The sequence below is a fragment of the Leptodactylus fuscus genome, chromosome 7 (genome assembly GCF_031893055.1).
Source record: "Leptodactylus fuscus isolate aLepFus1 chromosome 7, aLepFus1.hap2, whole genome shotgun sequence".
NCBI lineage: Eukaryota > Metazoa > Chordata > Amphibia > Anura > Leptodactylidae > Leptodactylus > Leptodactylus fuscus.
Genome location: NC_134271.1, coordinates 135,980,976 through 136,008,148, shown reverse-complemented (window position 1 = coordinate 136,008,148; position 27,173 = coordinate 135,980,976). Strand labels below are relative to the sequence as shown.

Sequence of the window (27,173 nt, the reverse complement as noted above, 5' to 3'; positions counted from 1 at the left end):
ATCTGAGGCTATAGTCCTTCACAGTTGAGAAGCATAATTGACCGTAGTGAGTTACATGACTCATTGCATTAACTTTGCTCTTCCCGGGGCTACGTGCCTCCTTGGGAAATAGACTGTGTAATTTGCCCACTCTCAGCAACAGATGATCCCCCAGACCCATCCCTGTCTCTCTCTCTAATCTTGTTCATTTTGTTTCCCCTGTCTATTCACTATAAGATTCTGTCGGAAATCCCACTAATAAAAAATGTATCCCATTTGCTCCCATCCGATTATGTCAGGGATCTGTACCCCTACTCCCCACACATGTATGTGTAACCATAAAGGGAGACACCCCTTCAATGCTCCATTATCACGCTAGTCTACCCAGGATTGTGGTGTCCCAAATATCTGCACATCCACACAAATAGCTGCCACCAACTGCAACTTTATAGTAGATGAGACACCGATATACTCAAACCACACAGAGATAGCCACCAACAAGGTAACAAGCCTTAGCTGTGTATACTCTCTCCATTATTGTGGGGACATTTAGAGCCAAAGACAACCTTATGAAATTTTGGATTTGATTTATCCCCAAAAAAAAAGTACAATGCTTAACGAAAAAAATAGATGTAATAAAAAAAGACATGTACATGCCAACTATATAATACAAAATAAAACAGAACTTGCCTGGCTCCATCTCTAACATATCTGATACTGAGCTTGTCTATCTCAGCCCTTTTGATAGACTGGGACTGACATTACATCGAAATACAGTTTTGCCTCGGCTGGCTTTCAGACTGAAAAATGGAGTCGAGACGTCTGGTTCCAATCTACTTGCACTGATGACCACCATCTTGTGGGAGGGATTATAAATTACCATGTAAATTAGAATGGCCACATCCAATTCAGCCTGACTGACTAACATATGGGACCAAAATCCTACTGTGATAAACGAAAAAACCATAACTAGACTGAGTAACTCAATAAGTCATCGCCGTTTTTATATCCATCTTGCTGCTTTGTCGTATGCCATTGTTATCAATGGATTCCAGATTATTTTCTGATTCCCAATTTGCATATTCCCGCATACGCTAGGTTCACACCTGCATTCGGCACTCCGTTCTGTGGTTTCCGTCTTCTGCATGCAAGAAGACTGAAACCACAGACCGGGTCCGGCCGTGAGCGGCGGTGAGCGTTTTATGCTCTCCGCCGCGAAACCGGTTTTTTAAATCCGGACACAGAGTACTGCATGTCCGACTCTGTGTCCGGATTAAAAAAACCTGTTTCGCGGCGGAGAGCATAAAACGTTCACCGCCGCTCTTGGCCGGACAGCTTTCTCACCCATTCAAATGAATGGGTGAGAAAGACTCCTGCAGGTTTCCGTCTCCTGCCTCTGTTTTGTGCAGGAAACGGAAACCTACAGAACGGAGACCGGGCGCAGATGTGAACGAGCCCATACTGGTCTAATACTTTGTAATTATTGATGGGTTTTCCCATAATCGTAAGGTATTGCCTCTCCACAGGATAGGTCATAATTTGTTGCTCGTTGGTGATCCCACCAATCACGAGATCGGGACTCTCGTGCCCCCTGTTTGAATGGAGTCATGGCCATGCTTGTCTACTACGGCTCCATTCAAACTCAAAATAGATAGCGGTGTACGCTTCAGTCCTGTAGCGTTGGAATGGAGTGACAGCACATACTGTTGACAAAACCACCACTTCATTCAGTTTTCGTGGTTGGTGGACGAGCCCGCAGTAGTCAGTCAATCTGTCATTTTAGCCATCTGGATAGTCCCCCCAAAAAAGAGAAGAGTCTGCAGCTTCTCTCAGTGAGAGTAAAGAGAATGTATCTACTTCTGACTAGCTGCTTGTGTTATTGTCGAGGAGATGTTAGACATCCACCTTGATATTCTTCTTAATTAGAGATAAGCGAACACTGTTCGAATCAGCCGATCCGAACAGTACGCACCCATAGAAATGAATGGAAGCACCTGTGACGCTGACTTTGCCGGCAGCCGGCCGGCGTCACAGGTGCTTCCATTCATTTCTATGGGTGCGTGCTGTTCGGATCGGCTGATCCGAACAGTGTTCGCTCATCTCTATGGCTTGCAATGGTGGTAAATCTCCATGTTCACTGAAAGTTCCAAATTTGTTAGAAGAAAAAGTTACTATTTTTCTGTTTTATAGGGCACTACAAGATTTTAGTTAAAATTAATCATTTACTTATCTATTGTTCTTCACGCCAGGCATATAACAAGTATTCATCTGCCCTTTGGCCTTTTCACATTTCACTATGTAATTCACTGGGTTTATTAAGGCTATTCTGAGCCGGATCTGAAAAAGACCCTTTAATGTCACGGTGCCTAGAAATCTCTACATTGTAAGATTGCAAATTTTTTTTCTCCTATTTCACCAAAATAAACTTTTCAAAAATTATTTGATCACATTATAATCACAAGTCTCTTGCCGCTTCCTTTCCAATGGTTTCCTGGTTCCCTGCTGGTCTCTACTTTCTGGTCCTTCTGGACACAAAGATAAAGCTGCTCAGCTAACCACTGGCTGAGGTGGGCCACTGCTTGTGCAAGTGGTTTGTTATTTGGTCATTTCATGTGTCAAGTTGGACCATAAAGCAGGGACCAGCAGAAGAGTCTGACAGCGGGGACCTTAAAGTGTTTTTTTGTTTTATTTTTGTGAACATTTTTCTAATATACTTTATTATACTATCTAACTTCCTTTCTACTAGAAAACAGGCTGTAACATTCTCCTTAGCAAATCTCTAACTGAGCTGTTACTAGGTAAAGTCTGTTCAAATTTGTATTGCGAGTATGCTGAACTGAAGTATTTACCAAAGAGGGGTGGTCACTTCAAATGGCTGTATCTCTGGTTTTATACCATGGTTCTGGTATCACAACAACAACAAGTATTTTTCTATGTGCTATAAAATACAGCCATGCGATCCCCCACTTTAGTAAACGCTTCAGCTTTATGTGCTGCATTGAGTACAGGTGTATGGACAGTCTCCCTGTTTATACTTTGTTACATTGCTCATTGGAATTTTACTGTTTGTCTGTTTTCTATTAAAAAGAAGTTAGGTAGGTTAATAAAGTATATTTCAAAAATATATTTTTGCAAATATATTTCAAACTGGGAGTTATGCTTTAGAGAAGACCCTTCGCCACATCCATCAACTCCAATTCATTGTATCCTTTGATAGGTGCCTATCCACTTATTCCAGTGCAGCTAGAATGTTGAATTGGTAATTTTAGGGCCAGAAAACCACTTTAACTAGACCTCCACCTATTAAAAAGGAGATATTAAATTGACGCCCTCTACAGCAGGGGTGAACAATTAATTTTCCCATGGGGCCACACAAGAAATTGAAACTGTTGTAGAGGGCTATGCGTGCCACAGAAAATTTAGCTCCACCCACTTCTACATGGACTCCGCCCATTCTCAATCCTTTATCACCCTAACATTATACCCCCCCACATTATAATGTTTTCCTCCGAATGTCCCACAGTATTAAGTCCCTCTTCTGGTGCCCCAGTTTAAACTAGCAGAAACTAGAGGGGACATTAAACTGGGGCAGCTGGAGGGGGACATTAAATAGTGGGAGTAGTTGGAAGGGGACATTAAACTAGGGGCAAATAGAGGCAGACATGTCCCCCTCCAGCTACCCTCCACAGTTTCATATGCTCCTCCAGCTGCCCCAGTTTAATGTCCCCTTCCATCTGCCCCCTAGTTTAATGTCACCCTCCATCTGCCATCTAGTTAATTGTCCCAGCTTCATCTGCCTTCAGTTTAACTTGCCCCTACATCTGCCCCCGTTCCCTCCTCTTACTCACACATACTGTCTCTTTTCTCCTTATCTTCTTTCAGTCTCCTTTCCCGGCAGCTTGCTCTTTCTGTGTAACAGCAACTAAACTGTCCCGTGCGGTTCCGCCCACTAACGAGTCTTAGTCTATCCTAGTAAGCGCAAGGACCTTTGATGACGTCATCACAGGTCCTTTAGCAGACTTCCCATTCAGCATCTACTGTTATCCCACAAGCTATGCGGGCCGGACAGAACCAGTCAGAGAGCCGGATATGGCCCGCGGGCCGTACATTGCCCAGGTCTTCTCTACAGACTGTGCCCCAGTCTATACAGCAAAGCTGACAAACGTGCTTGCAGGAAATATGAGTTTATTGCACGGGCTTTGGCAGCAATTGTTAAAACTGAAGTGTTTCTGGATTAGAGAACAGTAAAAATGGAGAAAAAAAAACATACAATAAAAATCGGGTTGTAATAATATGTGATTTTCGGATGATGCATTCCCTGGAATAGTAAATGACAAAGTAAAGTTGCAGATTTAATGTTCCCGCAATCTAATAACAACTTCTTGAATCACTTCTGGGGTAGACAACCTTCCCAGCTAGATAAACAGCCATTCTGATGTGGCGCTCGTGGGGCTGCCAATTTGTGTATTAGAGATTACTGTCATATTTCTAGCCGATCCATTTCTTTTTGGATGGCGCCGTATCGTTCGCGGCATAAATAATGCATCGGCTTATGTTAGATAAATTCCGCAGATTCCCTCCCTAAGTTTAACAAGTTCTTTGATGAAGAAATAAAATATTAAAGTGTCATTTCTCTAATCATTTATTTCACATTAAGTTGAGCCGTCTAAGAAGCTTCCGTTCTGCGGTCTTACTGTGGCGTGATTACTGTTTGTTCACTCTCTGGTTATAAATGGCTCGCTTGTTTGGCCATCAAGGGGCTAGGGGAATATCTATGGGAGGTGTATGGTCAGAGAGTGGTAGCCGCAAAATGCCCCTGCATGCTGCACTGTGCTTGCCCCAACTGGCACTCCATACACTTCTATGAAGCCTCTGGGACTTCCATCTCCAGCTGTCCCATTAAAGTAACAGCACTGGTATCTCATTCACAGGGAGGATGCAGGGGGCCTTTCAGACCCCCGTTCACCTGATTGCTGGGGTACCCCCACTCACTTTATGCTGTGAAAAAAGGATGAGTGACCTTTTACCAACTCTTTGCATCCTTTGATGGGCACTGCTTCATTGAGTCTAGACGAGTTGAGCATTTTTCTCTAGCCCCCACCGTTCCTGAGCAAATGGTGGGATTAGTTTTAGCACTCAATATGCTAATTAAATTCTATACTGTGAGGTGGGTGGTCCTAGGCTGGAGTCCCAGCTGATAGTAGGGAGCCTTATTAGCATAACGAGAATAAATGATTGCCCAGGAATGGTGGGGGCTAGAGAGAATATTCCTGTTGTGCCGGAGTCAATGAAGCAGCATCAATACAATGATGCAGAGAGATGGAAATGGTGAAAAATCTTCTTTAATATCATTTGGCTGGAAAATCCCTTAATGGTCTATCTGAGGGGTAGGTTATCAATATCAGATCGGCGGAGGTCCAACATAATCCTGGAATTGATAGAATGGGGGCTGAGCTGCAGTAACTTAGCATGGCCACTAGACGGAGAACAAAGCTATCTTCTTGCACCTCTTTTTTTCATATAGCAGTTGCTGAGATCAGCTGATCAGCAGGGTCATGCGTGCCGGACCCCTGTCGATCTGATATTGATGACCTATCCTAAATATAGGTCACCAGTATCATTTTCCTGCCTTAAAGAGGACCATTCACCACCAATTCCGACTCCTGGCATCCCTCAGTTGGTGCTTTCTATACCCCCACCATTCCTGAGCAATCAATGCAGGTAGTTGTAGCATCCAAAATGCAAATTAAGCTCTCTACTGTCAGATGGGTGGTCCTGGGGTGGAGCAGATATTAAGGAGCCGGCCACCTGACAATATAGAGCCTAATTTGCATAGTGGGTGCTAAAACTACCTGCACTGATTGCTCAGGAATGCCGAGGGCTAGAGAAAAAAATCCAACTTTGATGCAATCTGCGAAGCTGAGGCCAAAATGCCACTTAGAGGTCCATGGACTAAAGTGTTTCAGTTTCTGAACCACAAAGCACTAAGGCTGAATTCAGTCAATGAATTTTTTGCAGCACAGTTGAAATAGTTTTCAAATCGTTTTTAAAAATGTGTTGTAAAAAAAAATTCACATGTGAACAAAGCCTTGAAAAGGCAATTTCCGATCTGGCAGACTCAGCTAGACTTGCTTTACATGGGACCATGGGAAGAATATGCAAATCTGTCTTCCATGATGTAATTAGGAAGTCAGGTGCCTCAGTGTTGCAAACCAATAGAGGGCGCTCACTGGAATGTGCAAGCCTGTCTTCCCTGATGTAATTAGAAAGACAGAATTGCAGTGAGCGCCCTCTATTGTTTTTTCAACACTGAGGCACCTGACTTCCTAATTACATCATGGAAGACAGATTTGCATATTCTCCCCATGGTCCCTTGCAAAGTGAAGTGCTAAAGGCTTAATAAGTCTCCACACACCTATATGGTGGTCTCTCCTCAAGGAGTGACGATATCCCCCTAATGTTTTACATGGACATATATTCTCGATTGAATGACATGTAATACTTCATTTGCCCTGTAGTGGCCACTGCTGGAACATGTGTGGCTGAATCACTGATCATAGAGGTGGCTTTTTCTTATCGAAGGTTTTAGTTGTTAATTACACATCCCTGGATTGTTATGTTCCCAGCTATTCTTGTTTTTCAAGGGGGTTTATCCTCAGGATAGATCATTAATAATGGGCAGGGGTCCGACATACCGGACCCTGGGCTGACCAGTTCTTTGAAGAGCGTGATTGTTATCGCATCTTCACCCATTCACTAGAATGGCACCAAGCTGAAGTCAGGCCACGTGGCCAATGAACGTGACGTCACTAAGGGAGTGCCTCTGCTGCTTCAACCAGCTGATCCACGCGGGTCCTGGGTGCTGGAACTTCTCAAATGTTTTATTGATGACTCGGAAAAATCCTTTATGGTGATGTCCATGAGGACTTACCTCTATAACCATAACAGGGTCTTCCAGTCCCTTGAAATTTTTTTTTACAAGAAGTTGTATGAAACAGCATACTTGTAATACCTGCTGCTTCTGTACTACCCTGCAATTTTTATTGTCAGGCTCCGGCGATGGCATGGCTTGTCGGCACATGTCCACTGTGGCTTATCACTGGCCTTGTCGACATTACTAAGGTCTGTACTGTAGCCTGGTCATGGAGAACATAGTATTGCTGGATCCAGGTGAACACAGACTGGCAGTAACCTAGGGTAGTGTTGACGTGGGATTGGTGTAGTAAGTATTATTACAACTTTTTTTTTAATGTAGATGGTGAGCCCCATATAGGGATCACAATGTATGTTTTTTTTCCTATCAGTATGTCTTTGTAGAATGGGAGGAAATCCACGCAAACACGGGGAGAGCATACAAACTCCTTGTGGATGTTGTTCCTGGCGGGATTCGAACCCAAGACTCCAGCGCTGCAAGGCTGCAGTGCTAGCCACCGTGTTGCCCCAACTTTTTTTTTTTTATATACCATTGTTAGCTATAAAAATAATGGGTTATTTTTATGGGTTAATCCTATCCTATCTCTAAATTTTTCACGCTGGGATGATCACAAGTAACCGATTTTCTCCTTATTTATTACATTTCGACCAGATGAAAGTCAAACCCCATTTAGGGCCAGGCACAAGCAATAAATAGTTAAATACCCAGAGACCCGTCTTTGTTGTGGTGTTCGGTTCAATCACAGTAATGTGGCAGGGAGAGGAATGAAATCCCGCAACCTCGAGCCAAGATAGTCAACCTCAACACGGCTTATTTCATTAACTGATTGATTCCAATGGAGTCTCCAGCTCGTAGAGCCCCCGGTGTGACATGTATTCATCACACGGCTGGATAAGAGAGCACCATTGCTCGTAATGAAAGCCTCGGCAACAAAACAATGACTGATGTTCTGAAGGCAGGAGGATTTTTTTTCCTGGTTTTTTTTTTTTTTCCCTCCTTGATCCTTGCAGGAAAACACATCCGAGCTGTTTTCCAGATCCCACTTCTCACTGGTCATTTCTTGGAAAATGCTTTCGCTACCCCCCGGAACACTGTCAATAGCTGAGCTGTGATTGGAAGGAGTTTTTTTTCCTCTCTGCTTTTCCTATTTAAGCCGTGCATCAGGGTTAGCCCTGCGAGTTGCTGAAACCATGAAAACGCTGGTGCCCTGAAGCAGTTGGCTTTAAAATAAAACAAAACAGACGTTGTGTAATATAACATGAAGAAGAAAAAACGGGACAAACAGCCTTGCAGAGAATGCCAGGTAAGTCAGCTTTTTTTTTTCTCCCCGCGTTCGCCAATCTATACATTATAAATAGAGGCTTGCTTCAGCTCAGCTGTTTTTGTTGCGCCGTTGAAGGATTTCTGCTGTGTTGCATATTTCACCCGGTGCAGGTCTCGGCTCTTCATAAAAATGCATTTCTCCAGTGATTTGTTTAATGAGATCCCGTCTCGATAAGATTGCAGTGACCTGATTAACTGTGATCCGACCTTTCTACCGTACGCTGTTATTTATGGAACGCTCTCCTCTTGTTGTGCACCATGGATCATGCAGCCCTTTACAACGTAACATCTGTCCTTCCCAAGGGAGATTGCTAAACGTTCACATCGTCTGAGCGGGCGCGGGTTCTGCGCTGCCTTTTGCCGTAGCTCTCCAAAGCCGTCTCTGTCAATGCATCCTGGTATCTCGAAAATCAACATTAGCAGCGTGTGCCAGGAAGGATCAGGCTGTGGTGCTGAGCGGCGGCGGCGGTGGTGACGAGAACCTTCTTTGTGCCTTTGTTCATAAATCCGTCCATTAAACGTTTCTGATGTCAAGCACATGAGGCGACCGGGAGCGAGTGGCAGGATTCTCACCACGCACTTGTTTTCCCTGCTCACTGATGGACAGACGTTAGCATGTGCCCTTTGTGTCGTACTATCTATTGTCCCTATAGTGTTGGGTAGAAATGGTGGAGACAGTAAAGTTGGTTGTGTATGCGTGAAATATCAGTGGATTGTTGTTTACCCTCAAAAAATTTTAGGGCAAAGTTTTTTTTTCCTAAATTCTACACTACAGATTTAATATTCTAACATTTCTTTAATATATATATAACTATATTAGTAACTTTTGGAGCACCAAACTGTATATGTCACCCAGCACCTACCTTGTGTAATCGCAGCCATTTTGTTGGTTGTGCTATTTGTTACCCTATCACTTATACTTAAGGGTGATTCATGTAGTTTATTATACGGCGCCATTAATTCCAGGGTACGGCACCTATAAAACAAGTGTAAGCTCAAACAAGAGCTAAAGGTGCAGAGTAGGAGATGACCCTCTCCATGAAAGTTCACCATCAAGGTGCTGGTAGGTGAGGGGAGAAACCTTTCAGATAAAATTGTAGGGGCAGAAGAATGGTGGTTGGCTGTAATATTTGGTCAAGAGTTGAGTTTTGGGTTGATTTGATGTGATGTGTTGGGGTAGCAAATTCTAGAGAATGAGGGATGCTCAGGAGAAGTTTTGAGAAGCAGTCAAAAATAGAGCAAACGAGGAGGTCTTTACAATTACGTGGTGGGAGGCATACTGTCCATGGAGAGTGAAAGTGGAGCCTACTTTTTAATAAGAAGCTTTTTGAGATTACATGAAGTACAGATTGTCCCCAGCCAAGCTTGCTTTTTTTTGTTTGTTTGGTGCACATTTTACCCTTTAGAGTCTCAGCATCTCTCCTTCCCCCACACCACAAAGCCTCATTCAACAGGCTTATATTTTGGCTGGCATCCCAGTTCATTTTCAGTGCAGACTCTCAAACAATGAGAATGAGGTATCCTAAAAAATTTTTGCCAAATCAGTCATCAGTGGAATTTATTGTGTGTGAGCTATGCTAAGCAAGATTATAGGTAGTAATCCATCATGAAGGATGCTAATATGAAGCCTCATGGAGGAACGTAGACCCCCACCCAACAAGTTGCTAACCCTTCATCTCAGTTGGAAGTCAATAAATCATGGGAAAAATATAATGTAACTGTTTGATCGATGTTCTCCAAAATGTCTTCCAAAGCCACCATGGCTACCACCACTCCTAATGTAAAACGTTGAAGACAGAATGGGTCTTGATGCAGTTGACTGAAAAAAATGTAATTTCTGTCCACTCAGCTGTCTCGATAAATCTGCTGCTATTAAACTCAGTAGCTTGTATTATCCATTATCTGGTTGTTTGCCTGAGAGCATATGTGCCCACAGTAATGTGTGTTGTGTATTATTTTCTCCGAATAAATGGAGGGCTAAATGTAATTTCCTTCAGCCATGACCACTGTCAGATTTCTAACACAGTAAAGATATGAAATGTTGGTTGCCTTTTTCCCCCTGAATGTTCCTTCGTGTTCCTTCGAGGCCTCGATACGTCGCTTTGTCCATAAGGTGTCCACTCACCCTTTAATATATAGCTTGTCAGTTTTTAACCAGTTCCTTTCAATATAAATCCAATGATCTATGATGTCTATTTTAATATAGAAATAGGCAATGCCCTGAATAGGTCCACCCTCGAGTCCTTCAAGAGGATCATCCAAGTTTGGCTCCAAAAACGATCATCTGCATTGACCTGTCACCTCTTCTCGGCCAAATAATTCAATCTAGTGATTATTTATTGGCCCATGTTCCTTTTATTTCCTTAAACAAAAATATTCGCAATGTTACCATCCAATAGTTGTCCCATTTGGGCGACCAAAACATCAAAAATAAGCCACCACAATAGGTGCATCTTCTCTAACCACAGTTAGATATTGTGGCCAAAGACAGAGGAGTCTCTGGTTTAAGAGAAATGTACTATTACTCGACACCCACTCAATTCAGTGGGCAACTATGTCGTACATGGTCACATCGAACCTGCCAAAACAACACTCATCTTTGCAGAAGCTCCTCGTTTTATCCAATCCCAAATATGGGAACCACCATTATGACAGCCATATGGATAAGGGTTGCCCCCATCGTTTAAAGAGCAGTATAGGTCAGACACCACATCATATGACCATGACATCGCCTTGGTTAGGACATCAAGCAACGGCACAGCTCTCCACCCAGAAAGCATCGTAGGACAATTCAGCCACAGGTAAGTCTCATCACAATTTGCTAGTGTCTTAAGTAACTTCTATCTTCAGCTTGTCGTAGCCTGATAGGTCTCCATCTTGTAGGCTTACAGATATTTCTGAGGGTGATGGTCTCTAGAGATTGAGGGCACTTTAGCATATTTCCACATATATCCACCATCGACTTGTGGTAGAAGTTCCTACAGATGATGTTCTCCATGACCTGTTATATATGTGAACCATGATAAGGGTATACAAGAGGAGATTAAACAACCCTTTGTGTATTCCTGGGCGATGGAGAATTCATATGGTGTAGTTCTTAGTTAACTAGTTGTTTGCTGAATTATAAGCTTCGCTAACCCATGAAGCTTCACCAAGTGCTTGTGCCTTGAAACAAATTGTGTTTTCAATGTGACGCTGATGTACCGTTATCACAGTAGAGGCGAATGGATTGGCAGAATATTTGGTCTTATTAGATATTGCCAACACTCTCGCCTCCTCTGCAACAGCTGACACTCGGAGTCTCTCTCGGTGGGGCTGACTATGGAGAATTAATTGCATGGCCATAAACAAAAATACGGTATTTTTTTCAGTACAAGTATCCGTTGTTTAGGTTATATCTGTCTGTTTTTTGTAGAATTTTTTTGTTAATTATCAAATCTTGTTAAATAGGACCTATTACCACCTCCACTAACTGCAACTCTTCAATAGGTACAAATAGATGTAGTTGGAATTTTTCTTTATTTCTCACCATTCCTGAGCAATCGGTGCAGTTAAGTATGTCCATTGGGTTCTGTACTGTCAGGTGGGTGGTTCTGGACTGGATCAGACGGTTTGGGACCACCTTCCTGACAGTCAAGAGCTGAATTAGCAAAGTGATAGCTGAAACTAACAAAAATTATTGCACAGGAACAATGGAGGCTAGAGAAAAAATACCAGCTATATCGGAATCAGTGGAGCGGCACATATTGAAGGATGCAAAGAGTTGGAGTTGGTGGAGGGCAGGAAAGGTTCTCTTTAAGTGTGCAATTATTCTGTACTTTAACACTAGAAGTCCCAGAGAGGGGTCATTTAACATTTCTACCATTGATTCAAATGGGAGCTCGAAATGTCTGGGACTTCTAGTGTTAAAGGGGTTGTTCCATCAATGCAACTTATCACCTATCCACAGGGTTTGATCGCTTAGGGTCCACTGTATTGACTCCATTTGATGTCTATGAACCCCATGGGAAATATACCGAGCACAGTGTTGGTCTGACTTCATCAGTCTTGTAGACTACTAATGGAGCAGCAGAGCTCAAGGGACACAGGACACTCATTCTTCTTATTGTTGAGGGTCCCATCAATTGAGCCCACAGCAATCAAACTCTTAGCATCTACCCTGTGCGTAGTCAGTACCTTGTCAGGGTTGGTTGGACATCCCCTTTAAATTTAATCTCAATTTTTAGCATCATGTCGGTTTTTTAGGCCCAAGATCCTTTCTGATATGGAGCTCTAAACCCCTTGTGTAGACCTAAACGTAAAGGGGTTTTCCAGTTTCTAATGTATATTTTCCACATAGAGCATTGGTATGTGACCTGTGAGGTCCGACACTTGGAACCTGTATAGATCAGCTATTCTAGCAGCCTCCAGGTCCTGGTCCTGAGCAGCCTCCAAACTTTAATAGCAGCTGTGGAAACAGCTGATTTTTGAGGGGTTCAAGTGAAGAACCTTCATAAATCACTTACCTACATGGAGTTTGAATGGAACATTAACATAAACGCGCCACTACAGCTCCATGTCAACCTCTCATTTTTGTGACTGGGAGCTGGGTTCCCATGTTTTGGCAAAATCTGGAAATCCAAGGGTAGAAGCCCCATCGATAATATCACCTATCAAGATTTCTCACCTATGAAGTGGATGGGTGTTGAATATCTTTGGTCGTAAATACCCTTTCGAGTCATTTTAATATAGTTCATAGACTTCTTTGTATTATTGGAATTGACAATTTACTTATTAATGAAGAGGTCAGCACTCCAAAAATAGAACAAAATAAAAGGATTCTACTAGTCCAAGATGTGACTGTTCAGTCCAGTGCGGACCTTCCTCAAACCGTGGGCTAATAAAGGCTTTTTTTTTCTATTTTTGAAGTCTAATTTGTTGGATGGGGAGGTAGCATACTTTTTGTGGTCAATTGGCTATTGATGTAAGGTCTCGCACCCACTGTTGGACTCACTGGAGCTGCTCTTCTCGTTTCTTCAAGATAGAGAGTAGGTATTTGTTTGACACGCCTAAAGTTTGAAGGGTTTTCCCAAAACGTATTCCCTAACCACTGGAAACCAGAATAGGGGTGTCTTACATCTGAATGGAGCAACATTTATGAAGAAGAGTTGCCACTACATTAATTTCTATGGGACCACCAGAGATATCCAAAATGCAATGTTTGGGTATCTCCGGCAGTCCCATGGAAATACGGGACTGCCAATACAGTCAGATGTAGGAGCAAGGCACCCCTGTTCTTGTGATCGGTAGAGGTCACACACTGATCTGCAACTTATACCCTGCGGATAGGGAATAAGTTAATCTTATGGGCAAATTCCAATTCCAATCTAATTTTTGTTTTAACATATTGGGTCATACTCTTGAATCTTAATGCTAGGCTATTACCAATTTAGGTTTATGATGTGGTCTGGCATTAAAACTCTCTACATGGGCCATATTCATCTTCTTTGTAGCCTCTCGTTAAATGTCCGACTAGATCTGAAGATTATTATTATTATAAATTGTCAGCCAAAGCCTAGACACTTGACCTGGCTGGTGATTTGCTCCTTCTTAAACCTTTAGCCTTCGAGAATATCTAAGTACATTTCGGCAATTACGAGGAATTACTCTCTGGAAGAAGTCACGGCCTCCGTAACCGGGCTTCGAGGCTGCATGTTATTTTGTGCCGCCTGTGACCCTATCCCAAGCATAACAAAATGCTCGGAACAAAAATGGCTTGTCTTGGAGCATAAAAATGTAGAAAATCAAGGGGAAAAATATATATGGACTCCTTGTTATTCAACTCAAATTTGATATGTAGCCAGGAACTTCTTGTTCCTTAGGGAATTGTTCAGACAGTGGGGATTTGGGGATTCCATTATTACTTAGGTCCTGCAGTGCTCACTAATGGGGTATTTTATAATATTGGTGCAGAATAATGAAGGTATGAATTTTAAAATTCACAAAACACTCATTCTCGTCTTGACTTCCACTTCTAAGCCCCCTTGGATTAGCTCAATTGGATCACCTGTAGGAACAATCTTGCCTGAGCCTTGGATTTTTGTGAATAAGGCCTTAAGGTTTTTTTTCAAAAATTCTTTGGAGAGAAAAATGGCAAAAGATTATTATATGTTGTATTTTTATAAAATTTCTAGCAATAAAATTCATTCGGGAAAAGGTTCCAGTATGGTATACGGGGGGGCAAATATCAAACCATTTGGAGCAGAGTCCATCATAAATCCAAGACAAAAAAAGTTCTGCAAGCCCAAGTTTTTTATCCAGTGAGGTCATGGAAAAATAGCAGACCCCATTATAGTTAATAGGGTCCCTGGGAATCTGTTGTTGTCTGTCATTAGACGGCTCTTCTGGTCCTACATCAGACCTGGAGAACGGACAGAATGATGCAGGTGTGAACGTGCCTTTAGTTTAGTTCTTGGGTAATCCATAACTGGACACCTTTGTCAGCCTTATGTGTTATCTCCCCTCAAAACCAAATGATCGGTCATTGAAGCATTATCAACATGCCTGACTGGTCCTTCTGCCAACATCGACCAACCAAAACTGGTAGGCTTGGCTGCCTTTTGACTTGTGTGCATGATGGCCTTCAAAGAAGAAGAGAGACATTAAAAATTTAGGGCAGTTCAGATGTCTGGTTTACAGGTGGCAGCAGACGTCCAATGATGACCTTCTGATCTCTGTAATGGATTTCTAGTTGGCCCTGGATCTGTAAACTGACTAGCCCCAATAAAGACAAGATAAGGGTCTAATACCTGAGTGGCCAACCACTAATCTTTTTATTTTCTACCCCATTGTTTAAAGGGCTTCCCATTGAAGACCATGGGAGGAAAAATACAACTGGTTTTCTGACTGGTTAAAAGGGAGTCTGTCCCCAGAACCCAGCACCGCCTATAGATAGGTTTGGTTCACCTGAATCAAACATTTTTCCCTTTGTGGCTTTGTTGCCAAAATATTGCGGTTTTTGTCTGTACATATGAGCTCCTTCGACCCCCCACTCGGTTCTCGGACCAGGCAAGTACTGCACATGAGCAGAGAACATGACCGGTGGCGAGTGCGACAGAATTTATGAGTAGGCAAGATTAGGATATACATTGCCTGGACCTGCCAATCATAGAAAAGAAGGAGGAGAAGAGGACGGCAAAGGGAGGCTTACCTGTTTGAGGCAAAGGCAATGCCCTCATTGCTCCAATGAACTTATTTGCATATTGACAAAAACATAGGTATTTTGGCAATGGAGGTGAAAACACTTTTATTCAGGTTACCCCAACCAATTTATCTATTGGACTGGGTTCTGGTGACAGACTCCCCGTCAGTGTGGAATATGTGAAAAATATGTTTTGTGAAGGAGGCAATCCATGTAATAAAGGAGGTCAACATAGTCTCCATGAACAGCACACAATCCTATTGGAGATGCACCAAGGCACGCAGATTGTATTTGAGTCTATTTCGCGGACCTGTCATGTCCATTAAAGTCTGTGGTGTGGTGACGTGGTTGATCCTTCTTTTACTGATTGGAATAATGGGTCAACTACAGGCAAAGCACATTCGAAAAGAATCAATAAGGCTGTGTAGGGTCTGCAATGGGGTCTTATACAGATGTTATGTGTATATATAGATAGATAGATAGATAGATAGATAGATAGATAGATAGATAGATAGATAGATAGATAGATAGATAGATAGATAGATAGCCCAATGGGTGGATGGATGGATGGATGGATAGATAGATAGATAGATAGATAGATAGATAGATAGATAGATAGATAGATAGATAACCCAATGGATGGATAGGAGATTGATGGATAGATAGATAGATGGATAGATAGATAGATAGATAGATAGATAGATAGATAGATAGATAGACCAATGGGTGGATAGATAGATAGATAGATAGATAGATAGATAGATAGATAGATAGATAACCCAATGGATGGATAGGAGATTGATGGATAGATAGATAGATGGATAGATAGATGGATAGATAGATAGATAGATAGATAGATAGATAGATAGATAGATAGATAGATAGATAGATAGATAAATAGATAGACCAATGGGTAGATAGATAGATAGATAGATAGATAGATAGATAGACCGACCAGTGGATGGATGGATGGATACTGTATACAGATGGAAGGATGGATGGATAGATAGGATATGGATGGATGGATAGATAGAGAGAGAGAGAGAGACATGTATATATTTTCTTTAATGTTTTACTTGCTCCCTCTTTCCTTGAAATCATATGCCCCCTTTTTCCTTGGTTTAAAGGATTGGAACATGTAGGAAAATTCCTGTAAATTGTAAAGTTGTGTTGATATACAAATCTCTAAAGCTACAGTTAAATATAAAAGCCAAAAACACATATTTCATAAAAGAACCGACAAAAATTCTCAGAACTAATTAATAAAATTTGTTGCGCGATACTAAATCCATATCTAAAAATTACTATTCAACCTTGGATTCTCATTTTATTTTCTACGAAACTCAAATTAACTTGGTCTCCTATTTCTGATTCTATATTGTAACATATTTTTTGCCTGTCCTATGATTATGAATTACGTAAATTTGTGTATTTTAACACTTACACTGATTTTTTTGTCCAATTTGAAACATCTTTGTCCGTTGTTATGACCTGAATAATTTGTGTGAGTCGGGAGACTTCTGATCAAGTCGGGGGGTTTCTTCCAAAAAATCTTACTATTTTTTAGGTGTGGCATTTGTGTTATACCGGTAATAAAAATCTGGTAGGAGAGATTAGTATTCAAGGCAAGGCTTTCTCTGCTGCTCCGGTGCGAGTGTGATCACATCCTGATCTGGCACATTGCAAACCCAGATAATTCTTTTTTGACTTTGATTTCCCATAGGGACCACAATTCAATAGACATTGAGTGAGAAGAAAGTGTTTAGCAGTGAACCTTCCCGAACAATTTGTAGGACTGCAGGCTGAATTTCTAACTCCTTGAACCTGCAGAACAGTTTTCGGTAAAGGAGTAAACCTCACCGTTATAGTCACTGCTAGACCCCGAACCCGGTAAAATAAAAGCAACACTTTTTTGCATCCAGCCCAATGTTGTGATCAGCTGATCGACGCTGGTCCATATTCTTTAACCCATGACGATCAGGTGTGATCACTGGGAAAAACAGTATATGTTGGCTGCTGCACGAGGAACATTATAGGCCGGACGCTCAAGTGGCTTATATAGAAGAGGGTTTGGAGCACTGGATCCATTGACGTTGTTCATTCACCATAACAGAATTTTAATTTATGGTTTTATATAGGTATAGATATATGGTTCTATAGGAGACAAACCCTTTAACTAGAGATGAGCGAATAGTATTCAAAACTCTAGTTTCGAATACCTCGCTCCATAGGAATGAATGAAAGCAGCCGGCGCTTAACCCCTTGGTGTTCAGCCGCTTCCATTCATTCCTATGGGAGCGAAACTAGAGTTTCGAATACTATTCGCTCATCTCTACCTTTAACTACAGTAAAATCTAAACTTTAACAGATTGCGAGTAAAGGTCCCCCTACACCTAGATTTGAGGAGTCTGACAATTTTGTTGGGGGACAACCTACTATCTGATGGGTATGGTGGTGTTTCAGCTTCGGGGGAAGGAAGGGTCGAGGGTATTCAATTTTACTTTCCGAATATTTTGTTTTGATGGGATTTAAAGGGATTCTACCATTAAACTACTTTTTTTTCTAATTACCACGTCGGAATAGCCTTAAGAAAGGCTATTCGTCTCCTACCTTTAGACGTGGTCTCCGCCGCGCCGTTCCGTAGAAATACTGGTTTTAACCGGTATGCAAATGAACTCTCCGCAGCAATGAGGGCGGGCCCCAGCGCTGAAAGGCCGATGAGCGCGTCCCCATTGCTGCCCAGAGCTCTTTCCTGCGCCGCCTCCTTCTTCTGCAGCAACTCCGCCTCTTCTGGCTTCTCTTGCTCTTATAGTTCTATACAGGAGCATAGAGAGGCCACCCCAAAATGGCCGCCGGCCGGCTCCTGTATTGAACTGCAACACGCTCTTGCAGTTCAATACAGGAGGACGGCCGGCCGCCATTTTGGCTAGCCGCTCTTGCAGTTCAATACAGGAGCCGGCCGGCGGCCATTTTGGGGTAGCCGCTCTTGCAGTTCAATACAGGAGGACAGCTGGCGGCTATTTTGGGGTGGCCTCTCTATGCTCCTGTATACAGCTACAAGAGCAAGAGAAGCCAGAAGAGGCGGAGTTGCTGCAGAAGAAGGAGGCGGCGCAGGAAAGAGCTCTGGGCAGCAATGGGGACGCGCTCATCTGTGTTTCTGCGCTGCGGCCGGCCCTCATTGCTGCGGAAAGCGCATTTGCATACCGGTTAAAACCGGTATTTCTACGGAACAGCGCGGCAGAGACCACGTCTAAAGGTAGGAGACGAATAGCCTTTCTTAAGGCTATTCCGACGTGTTCATTAGAAAAAAAGGTAGTTTAATGGTAGAATCCCTTTAAGCTTCTACCGGAGGCAGCATCCTTCTCTCCCCATACAGAACACGTACGTATATGCTTGGCCCAATGTGAATTTGACACCATTAAGACTGTCCATTACATCGTGGCAAGATATTAAAGTGTTAATGTTTTACTTTTTCTTTTTTTTTAATTAATGTGTAGGAAGTATTTGGTGAAAATTTTTGTAATGCGCTTTATTAACCTATTTTATTTTATTATACAAAAAAAAAGCTCTAAAGTTTTCCCTAGCATCGCCATCTATCCATTGTCAGTTGCCAAAGCGAGTTTTATCCCCACCCACAAAGGTGTTTATGGTGCCGTATTAAAGCTGAGGTTTTTCATATGATACCGAGACACCGCGCATATAAAAATCACTGCTGATCTTCTGCTTTATTATATCTACAACCGCCAAATCGAAATATTGCAATACGCAGATGGATTTTCTAAGGCTTAGAGTATTGCTAGGGAAAACTTTAGAGCCTTTTTTTCTGCCAAAGGAAGTAAAATATGGTATATTACAAAAATTTTCACCAAACCCTTCCCTACACAATAGTTGCGCTTTAAAAATATATTTGTCTTCCATCCTTCTTCCCCCCCCCGTGAACATAATTTTATTGGAAATTTTCTGCTCCATTTCCTTGGTTTTCTGATGATTATACCCTTAACAGTCTGTGACAAGAGTCAGCACAACTGCAACTGCTGCCAAAACAAAATCATGTTGATGTAGGCAATTGTAAGACGTCCCTTGCTTTAAATATCCCGTGTCTCTTGTGTGTCTTTGTATAGATAGCTGTTGTATGCACATAGGTTGATAGATACACAGGAGAGACTCCGTAGATCAAAGTGTAAGACTGAGCCTGCACAGAATTGTGATGTGTAAGTCGTTCCGGTCACACATAAGTAACCTTCACTATTTAAATCCAGCCAGGTACACGTCGTATTCTAATATAGGGCTGTGTAAAGCGCACAGAGCTGGCATAGTTTATATCGGTGTCCCAGTGTTATATGATTGCCATGCTTACTCATGTCTCTTGCAATACATTTCGTGAGCCACTAACTGGGCAGATTTCGAAGCCCACACACTACGCTTCTAGCAAATATATTAGTCATCTCTTTTGGAGTCAGTAGCAAGATGGGTAACAGTCTGTAACTAAAGCAAACTTCCTTCCTTCCTGTAACGTTACATTATTAGATATATAAAACGGAGGACGGTAGGTATGTAACGCCTACCCTTTCCAGGGTGAAGTAATAAGTCATGAAACTTAAAGAAATTGTTATATGTTAAACATTTTTTTTAAAGAATTTTGATGAAGTTCCAGGTTATTGTCTATATTTCAAATATTCCTAAAAATATTGCAGTTCTGACTCTGGCCACTAAGGCAAATAATATGATGGTAATGCCTTTTTTTCCTGTCGATTTCTTTGTACCAATCACCTAATTTCTAAGCGTTCTGCTGAATACGGCTATCATGTATATGTAGAAAAGACACATTTACAAGTCACAATAGCTCAATGCTTATCTACTACCCTCTCAAGGATCAAGGATTGTGCTTAGAAAATGATCCAATAGGGACTGTTCAAGACTATTATGTCCAAGGACCATACTTCATATGCAGGAAATGGTAAGCGACAGACTATTTTAGGCTTAGTGGCAAGTGTTGGAATTGCAAGATTTTTAGGGGTGTTTTTTTAGAAATAGATAATGGCATGGAAAGTTAAAAACATCACCAAAAATTCTTAAAAATTATGTTTAGTATGAAAATATAGGGGTCCTTCTCTGGCAACACATTCCTTTTAAGAACCCTGGCCAATTTGATCACCACAGTGCCACATGGGATTATGGCTGTACCGCAGTCTCAACACCTGACGAAGGTCACTAGGGCTGTCTCTTGGGAATACCATTTATGTATGGACAGGCAAGTGAAAAAGAAAATGGTGCAATGCTAAAGATAAAAGATAAAGTTAAAGAGGACCTTTCACTGCAGTTTTGTGCATCCTTTATTAGGCGCCGCTCTACTGATTCTGGCACAGTTGAATTTTTTTTTCTCTAGCGCCCAACCAGTCCAAGCAATCGGTGCAGTTAGTTTTGGTGCATGATATGATAATTAGTTTCTCTACTGTCGTAAGGGTGGTGTCAGGCAGGAGCAAGCGAGGAAGCCAACACTGTCCAGTCAGAGTGCTCAGAATCACCACCCTTTGCATGCTCCGGTTGGACGCTGCCAACCTAAGGGCTAGTTCACATTTTGTTCCTGATTGTGACGCGGGAAGCCGAAACAGAAAAAAAAAAAAAAAAAAACATCGAGAAACTGCATAAACCAATACAAACATAGGAACAATGCTCCATACAATAATCAGGATGCGTAGTTCGCCCATGTAGGGAGAGAGAAATTGTACAGGAAAACCAAGAGCTTCCCAGGCATCGTCTTATCTAGGCCATGGTAGAGAGTTCAGGTAGGAACAGGAGCAGGTAGGGGAAGGGGGAAATCCAAGGGAGGAAGGGAGAAACAAGGAAGGGAAGGGAGTAAAGTAACCAAACAAGGACAAAAAGAGAAAACAAAATACACAGTTAGAACAGCACACCTGGACAAAATTCTAGCGCCATAAAAGGCATACGAAGTATGATGAAAAAGAGTCATAGGGTAGATGCACATCAGCCACCAGGTCTCATTGTAGAAAGAAGACGGAGCCACCCGATACCAAACACCAATTAGGGAATCGTGATGGAGCTGGGGAGGGGAGGACGTCTTCCTAGATTCCATATAGGAGGACCAGAGAGACCATTTGGAGCGGAAGCTGGGGAAGGTATGGTTCCCATTAGCCAGGATCCTCTCCAAAGTGAAGGCTAGGTCGACATGGTGAATTAGTTCGCTAATGGTCAGACAAAGCGCGGATTTCCACTGACGAGCGATCATGGACCGAGCCGCCAACACTATCTGACCCAACACAACCTGTGTGCCTGAGGGGAAAAGACCAGTATCCAAAAAAACAGAGAGCTAGACCAGGGGTGGGGCGTATAGTAAGACCAGCTATAGAGGACAAAGTGAAATACAACCACCCAAAAGGCTAAGACCAGAGGGCACTCCCACCATAGATATATAAAAGACCCTACGTGACCACATCCCCCCCCCCCCAGCAGAGTTTTGAAAAAAAGGGGTCTATGTGCGCCAGCTGGCTAGGGGTCCTGTACCAGGGCAACATGATTTTCAAGGTCATCTCCCAGTGCAACGCTCCCCTAGAGACACTTTTGACAAATCCACTAGCCTCATACCAGTCCGTCAGAAGAATAGGTCTGGCAAGATCTGATTCCCATCGGAGCAGATGAAGAGGCTGAACAGAAAGAAAGCTGTAAAACGCGGAAGTCCCACCTTTAACAGGCGAGGTTCGGTTCCACAATTTTAGAGAAAGTCTGGGAAAGACTAATCTCGAGGGTTCATGGGTCTGAAAAAGGTGACGCAATTGTAGGAATTTGAGGGGGCGTGGATTCAGCGCCAAAATCTGCCCCTTCTTGCCCCATGTGAACGAGCCCTAACAGTACAGAGCCTAAATAGCATAGGAGGCACCTAAACTTATCGCATTGATCATTGATTGTTCAGGCATGGCGCGGGCTAGAGAAACTACCGGAATCAGTAGAGTTACTCTTGAACATACAAATTATTTTCCACTTGGCTCACATTCTGGTTATTGTAGGAATTTGAGGGGGCGGATCATGACGTGGATTCAGCGCCAAAATCCGCCCCTTCTTGCCCCATGTGAACGAGCCCTAACAGTACAGAGCCTAAATAGCATAGGAGGCACCTAAACTTATCGCATTGATCATTGATTGTTGAGGCATGGTGCGGGCTAGAGAAACTACCGGAATCAGTAGAGTTACTCTGGAACATACGAATTATTTTCCACTTGGCTCACATTCTGGTTAGAGAATTAGGTAGGAAAAATTGTTTGTCTCCTTTTTTTGTTCAAATTTTTAATCTACTCTTAATTTAAAGAAAAAAAAAATTGCGTAAAAATTTAGATCAAAATTCCACATGTCGAAGAACCCCCGGGAGTATCACTATTTTTTGTATTGTAACAGCTACGAATTATAGATGAAGATGTTACATGGCCTATATCATGTTGCTATCAGACTTGCTGCATGCTTTCGCTATAATTTTTGTAGCTTTTCTATTGGATGGTGAATGGTTACATATTCCGCAACCAGACTGCTGCCATATACATGAACCTTTGGTACTTGCTTGCAATAATATTGTTGCTGTCTGCATGCTTTATCGAGCAACTCCATGGACTTTTCAATACTGATCTGTCTATTTGGCAATTTTGTAACCCACGGTGCAGTCTTATCATTCCTACAGTTTGGTGAGCTGTGTACTTTGCATGTTATAAAATTGAATACCTACATTTTTTTAAGATCACCTTCTTCTGTATTTTTTATTTTTTTTCCATTCACTCAATCTATAGCAAGTTAGACGGCCGGACGAAAGCAAAGTCGTTACTAATAGAGTTGGATCCTTCAAAGTAAATATGTTTTGCAACCTCTTTTTTGATCAATAATTTGATCGTTTTATGTTTTTATTTTATTTTTTCACCTATTTTTTTTTTTTTTACACCTCATCTTTTTATTTTAATTTCTTAAGTGTATTCACCGTGACCTTTTGTATTTTGATTTGACATCTTATCATGTCAATGGGTAAAAATTGCCAACCCCGATCTAATCTTAAAATACATCATACTGCCAATTCAACTGTGTTGTAAAATGTAAAAAAAAAATTAAGATTTGCAAATGCTACGCTTTAAACACGATAGTTATTATTTCCAATATTATTTCTGGAGCTTTCAAATAATTAGTGCATTGAAATTTTAAATTTCATTTACCATAATTTTATGGAAACAATTTTTGTAAAATTATATTTTTATTTTTGTAATATTACATATATATGTAATATACTAATAAATTGGGTGCACCAAACCTTGAACCCTTTTTAGGCTTTGATACGTTAGTTGTACTTCATTTTTGTCATTCAAATTATACATACTTAATTCGATAAGAAAAGAAAAAGGTAAATCTCCCTGTTTCAGCATCTTTGCCTGCTGTCTCTTCTTCTCCCTTCCTGTATTCCCCCCACCTCCTTCCCCAGCTTGCTGAATAGGACACTATGAAGTATCACAATACTTATGATTACTAGAAATCTAATATAGAGGCAGATTAGAGATGAGCGAGTACTATTCAAAACTCCTGTTTCGAATAGCACGCACCCACAGGAATGAATGGACGCAGCAAAGCCGCGTGCCGGCCGCTTCCATTGATTCCTATGGGTGCGTGCTATTCGAAACGGCCGTTTCAAATAGTACTCGCTCATCTCTAATGCAGATCATATAATATGTACATGTTTGTTGAGAACGGACTCAGTGTTATCTGTGTGTTTACATAGAGAGATATCAGACAGGGCTTTATCAGCAACCTGCAATTAGCTGAACTGATTTTCCTGCTGGCAGAGCAGTGAGTGATGTCACTTGTTCTATCACACAGGTCCAGCGTTATAGAAAAGCTGTGTAAACAATTGGGAGGAATAAGTACACATAGCAGGAAAACAAAGCAGCATTTCTAAAGCAATAGATTTAGGAAAAGTCTTCAATTTACATAAGCTACTAGTATAGATAAGATCTGATGGGAATACCCCTTTAAAAAACATCACATCAGTAAACGATTACACCCCAATATACATGCTCACTCATAGCGGGCTAATTTTGAAAGGGGGGAAAGAGGAGAAAGCTGTCAGAGATTGACTCCCAGAGAGCCAAATAATTGAGCATGTTCAAAGCCAACATATGTGACTCTTCTCTTCCCTGATATTGGGGGAGAGTTGAGGCCCTCAAAGCCATAAGATGATAGTGTGGTTCATCCAAAATTGGTGTAAAGCCAATTTGCATTTATTGTATATGGCCAGCTTATACGCCAGTAGTATAACCGCCTAAAATATAGTGACAGGTTCTCTTTAATGTTTCTAATTTTGCATAACTAAATTGACAGCCAAAACCTGCTCGTAATTTTATCACATCATCGGTAATCACAGCACGAAATTAACATCATTTAACAAGGCTTAGGTTCTCTGGGATGGGAAATTAAAAAGGTTTTCTCACGAACATAACAATATTCAAATTTACAGACCATTAAAATGAAACATTTTTGGAAATTTAAGTAATTAAAAATTTTGCAAAGTTTTTAAGATTCTCTATGATCATCTTAGGGATGACAGTCTTTTGTCGCCATTTCCCGTAACTACACAAGATCAGCAGTCAACACTCAACAATACTGGAGCTTGCCCCCACCGGATTTAAGAGTATCTTTATTAGGTCTACTGAAATCTGATTTTTATTTTTTTTTTAATGCTTGTGTTTGAAATTTGGTGCGATTGTCTTTATTGAATTATTTGTTTATTCCTCAGTATTGAAATGTCCCAAGGTTAAGCCCGTACTTTACAATATAGAGTAGTTACAGGCGATCAGGAACGTTGGTTGGAAGACCAATGGAAAGTGGCAACAGCGATGTACAACAGCTTGGTTGTTGTTCCAGCATTTTCTACTCATGAGCCATTGCACTGGATAGGCTTTAAAGGGGTATTCCCATAACTCTTGTTCACCAACCTGCAGGCTCTGTGCTCTCTTCACTTCCTGGTTTTCTGGCACATTGGAGGGCGGGGTTTCACTTGCTCTGCTATCTGCTATGTTTGCAGTCAGTAATGAGGGATTGGTTGTAAATGCATTACCACAGTATGAAGCTGATGTAGCAGAGCTGGATTTGAGTCAGTTTGCTTTACAAACAGAGGTAATGGACTCCTTATCTCAGCCCTTATCAGCCAAATTCAATTAAACTGGCTGATAAGTGGAAAAGCCGAGTTCAGAAATGCCAGAGCTGGGGCCACACGGTGACTCAGTGGTTAGCACTGCAGCCTTGCAGCGCTGGAGTCCTGGTGTTCAAATCCTGCCAAGGGCAAAAAACCATTTGCAAGGAGTTTGTATGTTCTCCTTGTGTTTGCATGGACTTCCATCCTATATTCCAAAGACATACTGATAGGGAAAAATGTGCATTGTGAGCTCTACAATCTACACTTAAAAAAAATAAAAAAAAGAAATACCAGAGCTCTCACCTCCCCCCTCCATTATCTGAGGAGCTCCGTTACTTGTTAGACATAAACAGCCACAAGCTGCTCCCAGCACTCAGCCCCTCCCTCCCCCCTGAGAGCAGGCAGCTACCTCACTTGGGAACTGAACAGATAATCCCAGTGGCCATAGAAGCAGAGTGTAAACCATGAAGTGAATGAATTAAGATAAGGCCAAACAAAGCAGTTTTGATAAAGCAATGTATTTAGAAAAAGTCTTAAATCAACATAAACTAGCAGTACAGATAGGATCCTTGTTATCGGACAACCCTTTAAGTGTCCATAATATTACAAGAGTAGGAATAGTTCCCATTGAGTACTAAGCATAAAAGTATTACAGCAGGGAATGGGTCCATTTATTTGCAGTATCCATGGTTGGAATTAGAGATGAGCAAGTAGTATTCGATCGATTACCTCACTCCCATAGGAATGCGTGCAAGCAGCCAAACACCAAGGGGTTAAGTGCAGTGAATATTTGATGCACTTTAACCCCTTGGAGTTCAGCTGCTTACACGCATTCCTATGGGAGCGAGGTATTCAATTGAATACTACTCGCTCATCTCTTTTGGTAATATAATGATATTGGGAATAATCTTCTTCATCCAGTCAACAGATATGGTATCTGGACCTTCGTAGGTTGCATAAATGCTGTTACTAACTTGGTACATTTGCTACCATTGATGCAATAAATTTAAAACATAACTTTTAATTTTTAAGATAAAACAAAAACAAAAAAAGCCCCAATGTGCGCTAAAAATTGAGAAATGATACACACTATACGGAATGATGGTGTCCGTGTGCGTTAATAAATTCCTCAATACATAACTGTAGTCACTGTATAGAGGATAATGACCCCAATAGGAAAATGTAGATAGGAGAGCCATGAGCAACTGCCCCTCAGTCATCCATGTATATATAGCACCCTAACCTGTACTGGTTATAACAGTCACTCTAAACCCCTGTGATTAATTACACACCTGGGGAAGGAAAGGGTATATGGATTTGGCATAAAATAGATATTACTGCTCTCCTATTCTGACCTAATGTGGGCTATGTACTCCTCATAGCTCCTCTACGCGTTTCGCCAATGTATATTGCATGGCTCCTCAGGAGGACGATATTAAATATATACAGCCGCTATTGTTTGCAGTTAAAACTGCAGTTCCTGCATCCTTGATGGTAGGAAGCAGTAATGTGCTATGCCGGCGTGCGCGCCCAACTGCCGGCTAGTTAAAGGCACAAGCCACACCTCCAGGCACTACCCTCCG

At 41.7% G+C, this 27,173-nt stretch overlaps 1 protein-coding gene across 19 annotated transcripts in view; it reads left to right on the top strand.

The window, feature by feature from the left end:
- Positions 1 to 27,173, top strand: part of GPHN (gephyrin) — a 245,520-nt gene that overhangs the window by 161,277 nt on the left and 57,070 nt on the right. For 8 of the 19 annotated variants that reach the window (XM_075283130.1, XM_075283144.1, XM_075283141.1 and 5 more), the window contains one exon: positions 23,207 to 23,263. The exons of the other annotated variants lie outside the window; for them this stretch is intronic. In XM_075283130.1, the coding sequence (XP_075139231.1) occupies positions 23,207 to 23,263 (57 nt within the window). The remainder of the gene's footprint in view (positions 1 to 23,206; positions 23,264 to 27,173) is intronic. 19 annotated transcript variants of the gene reach the window in all.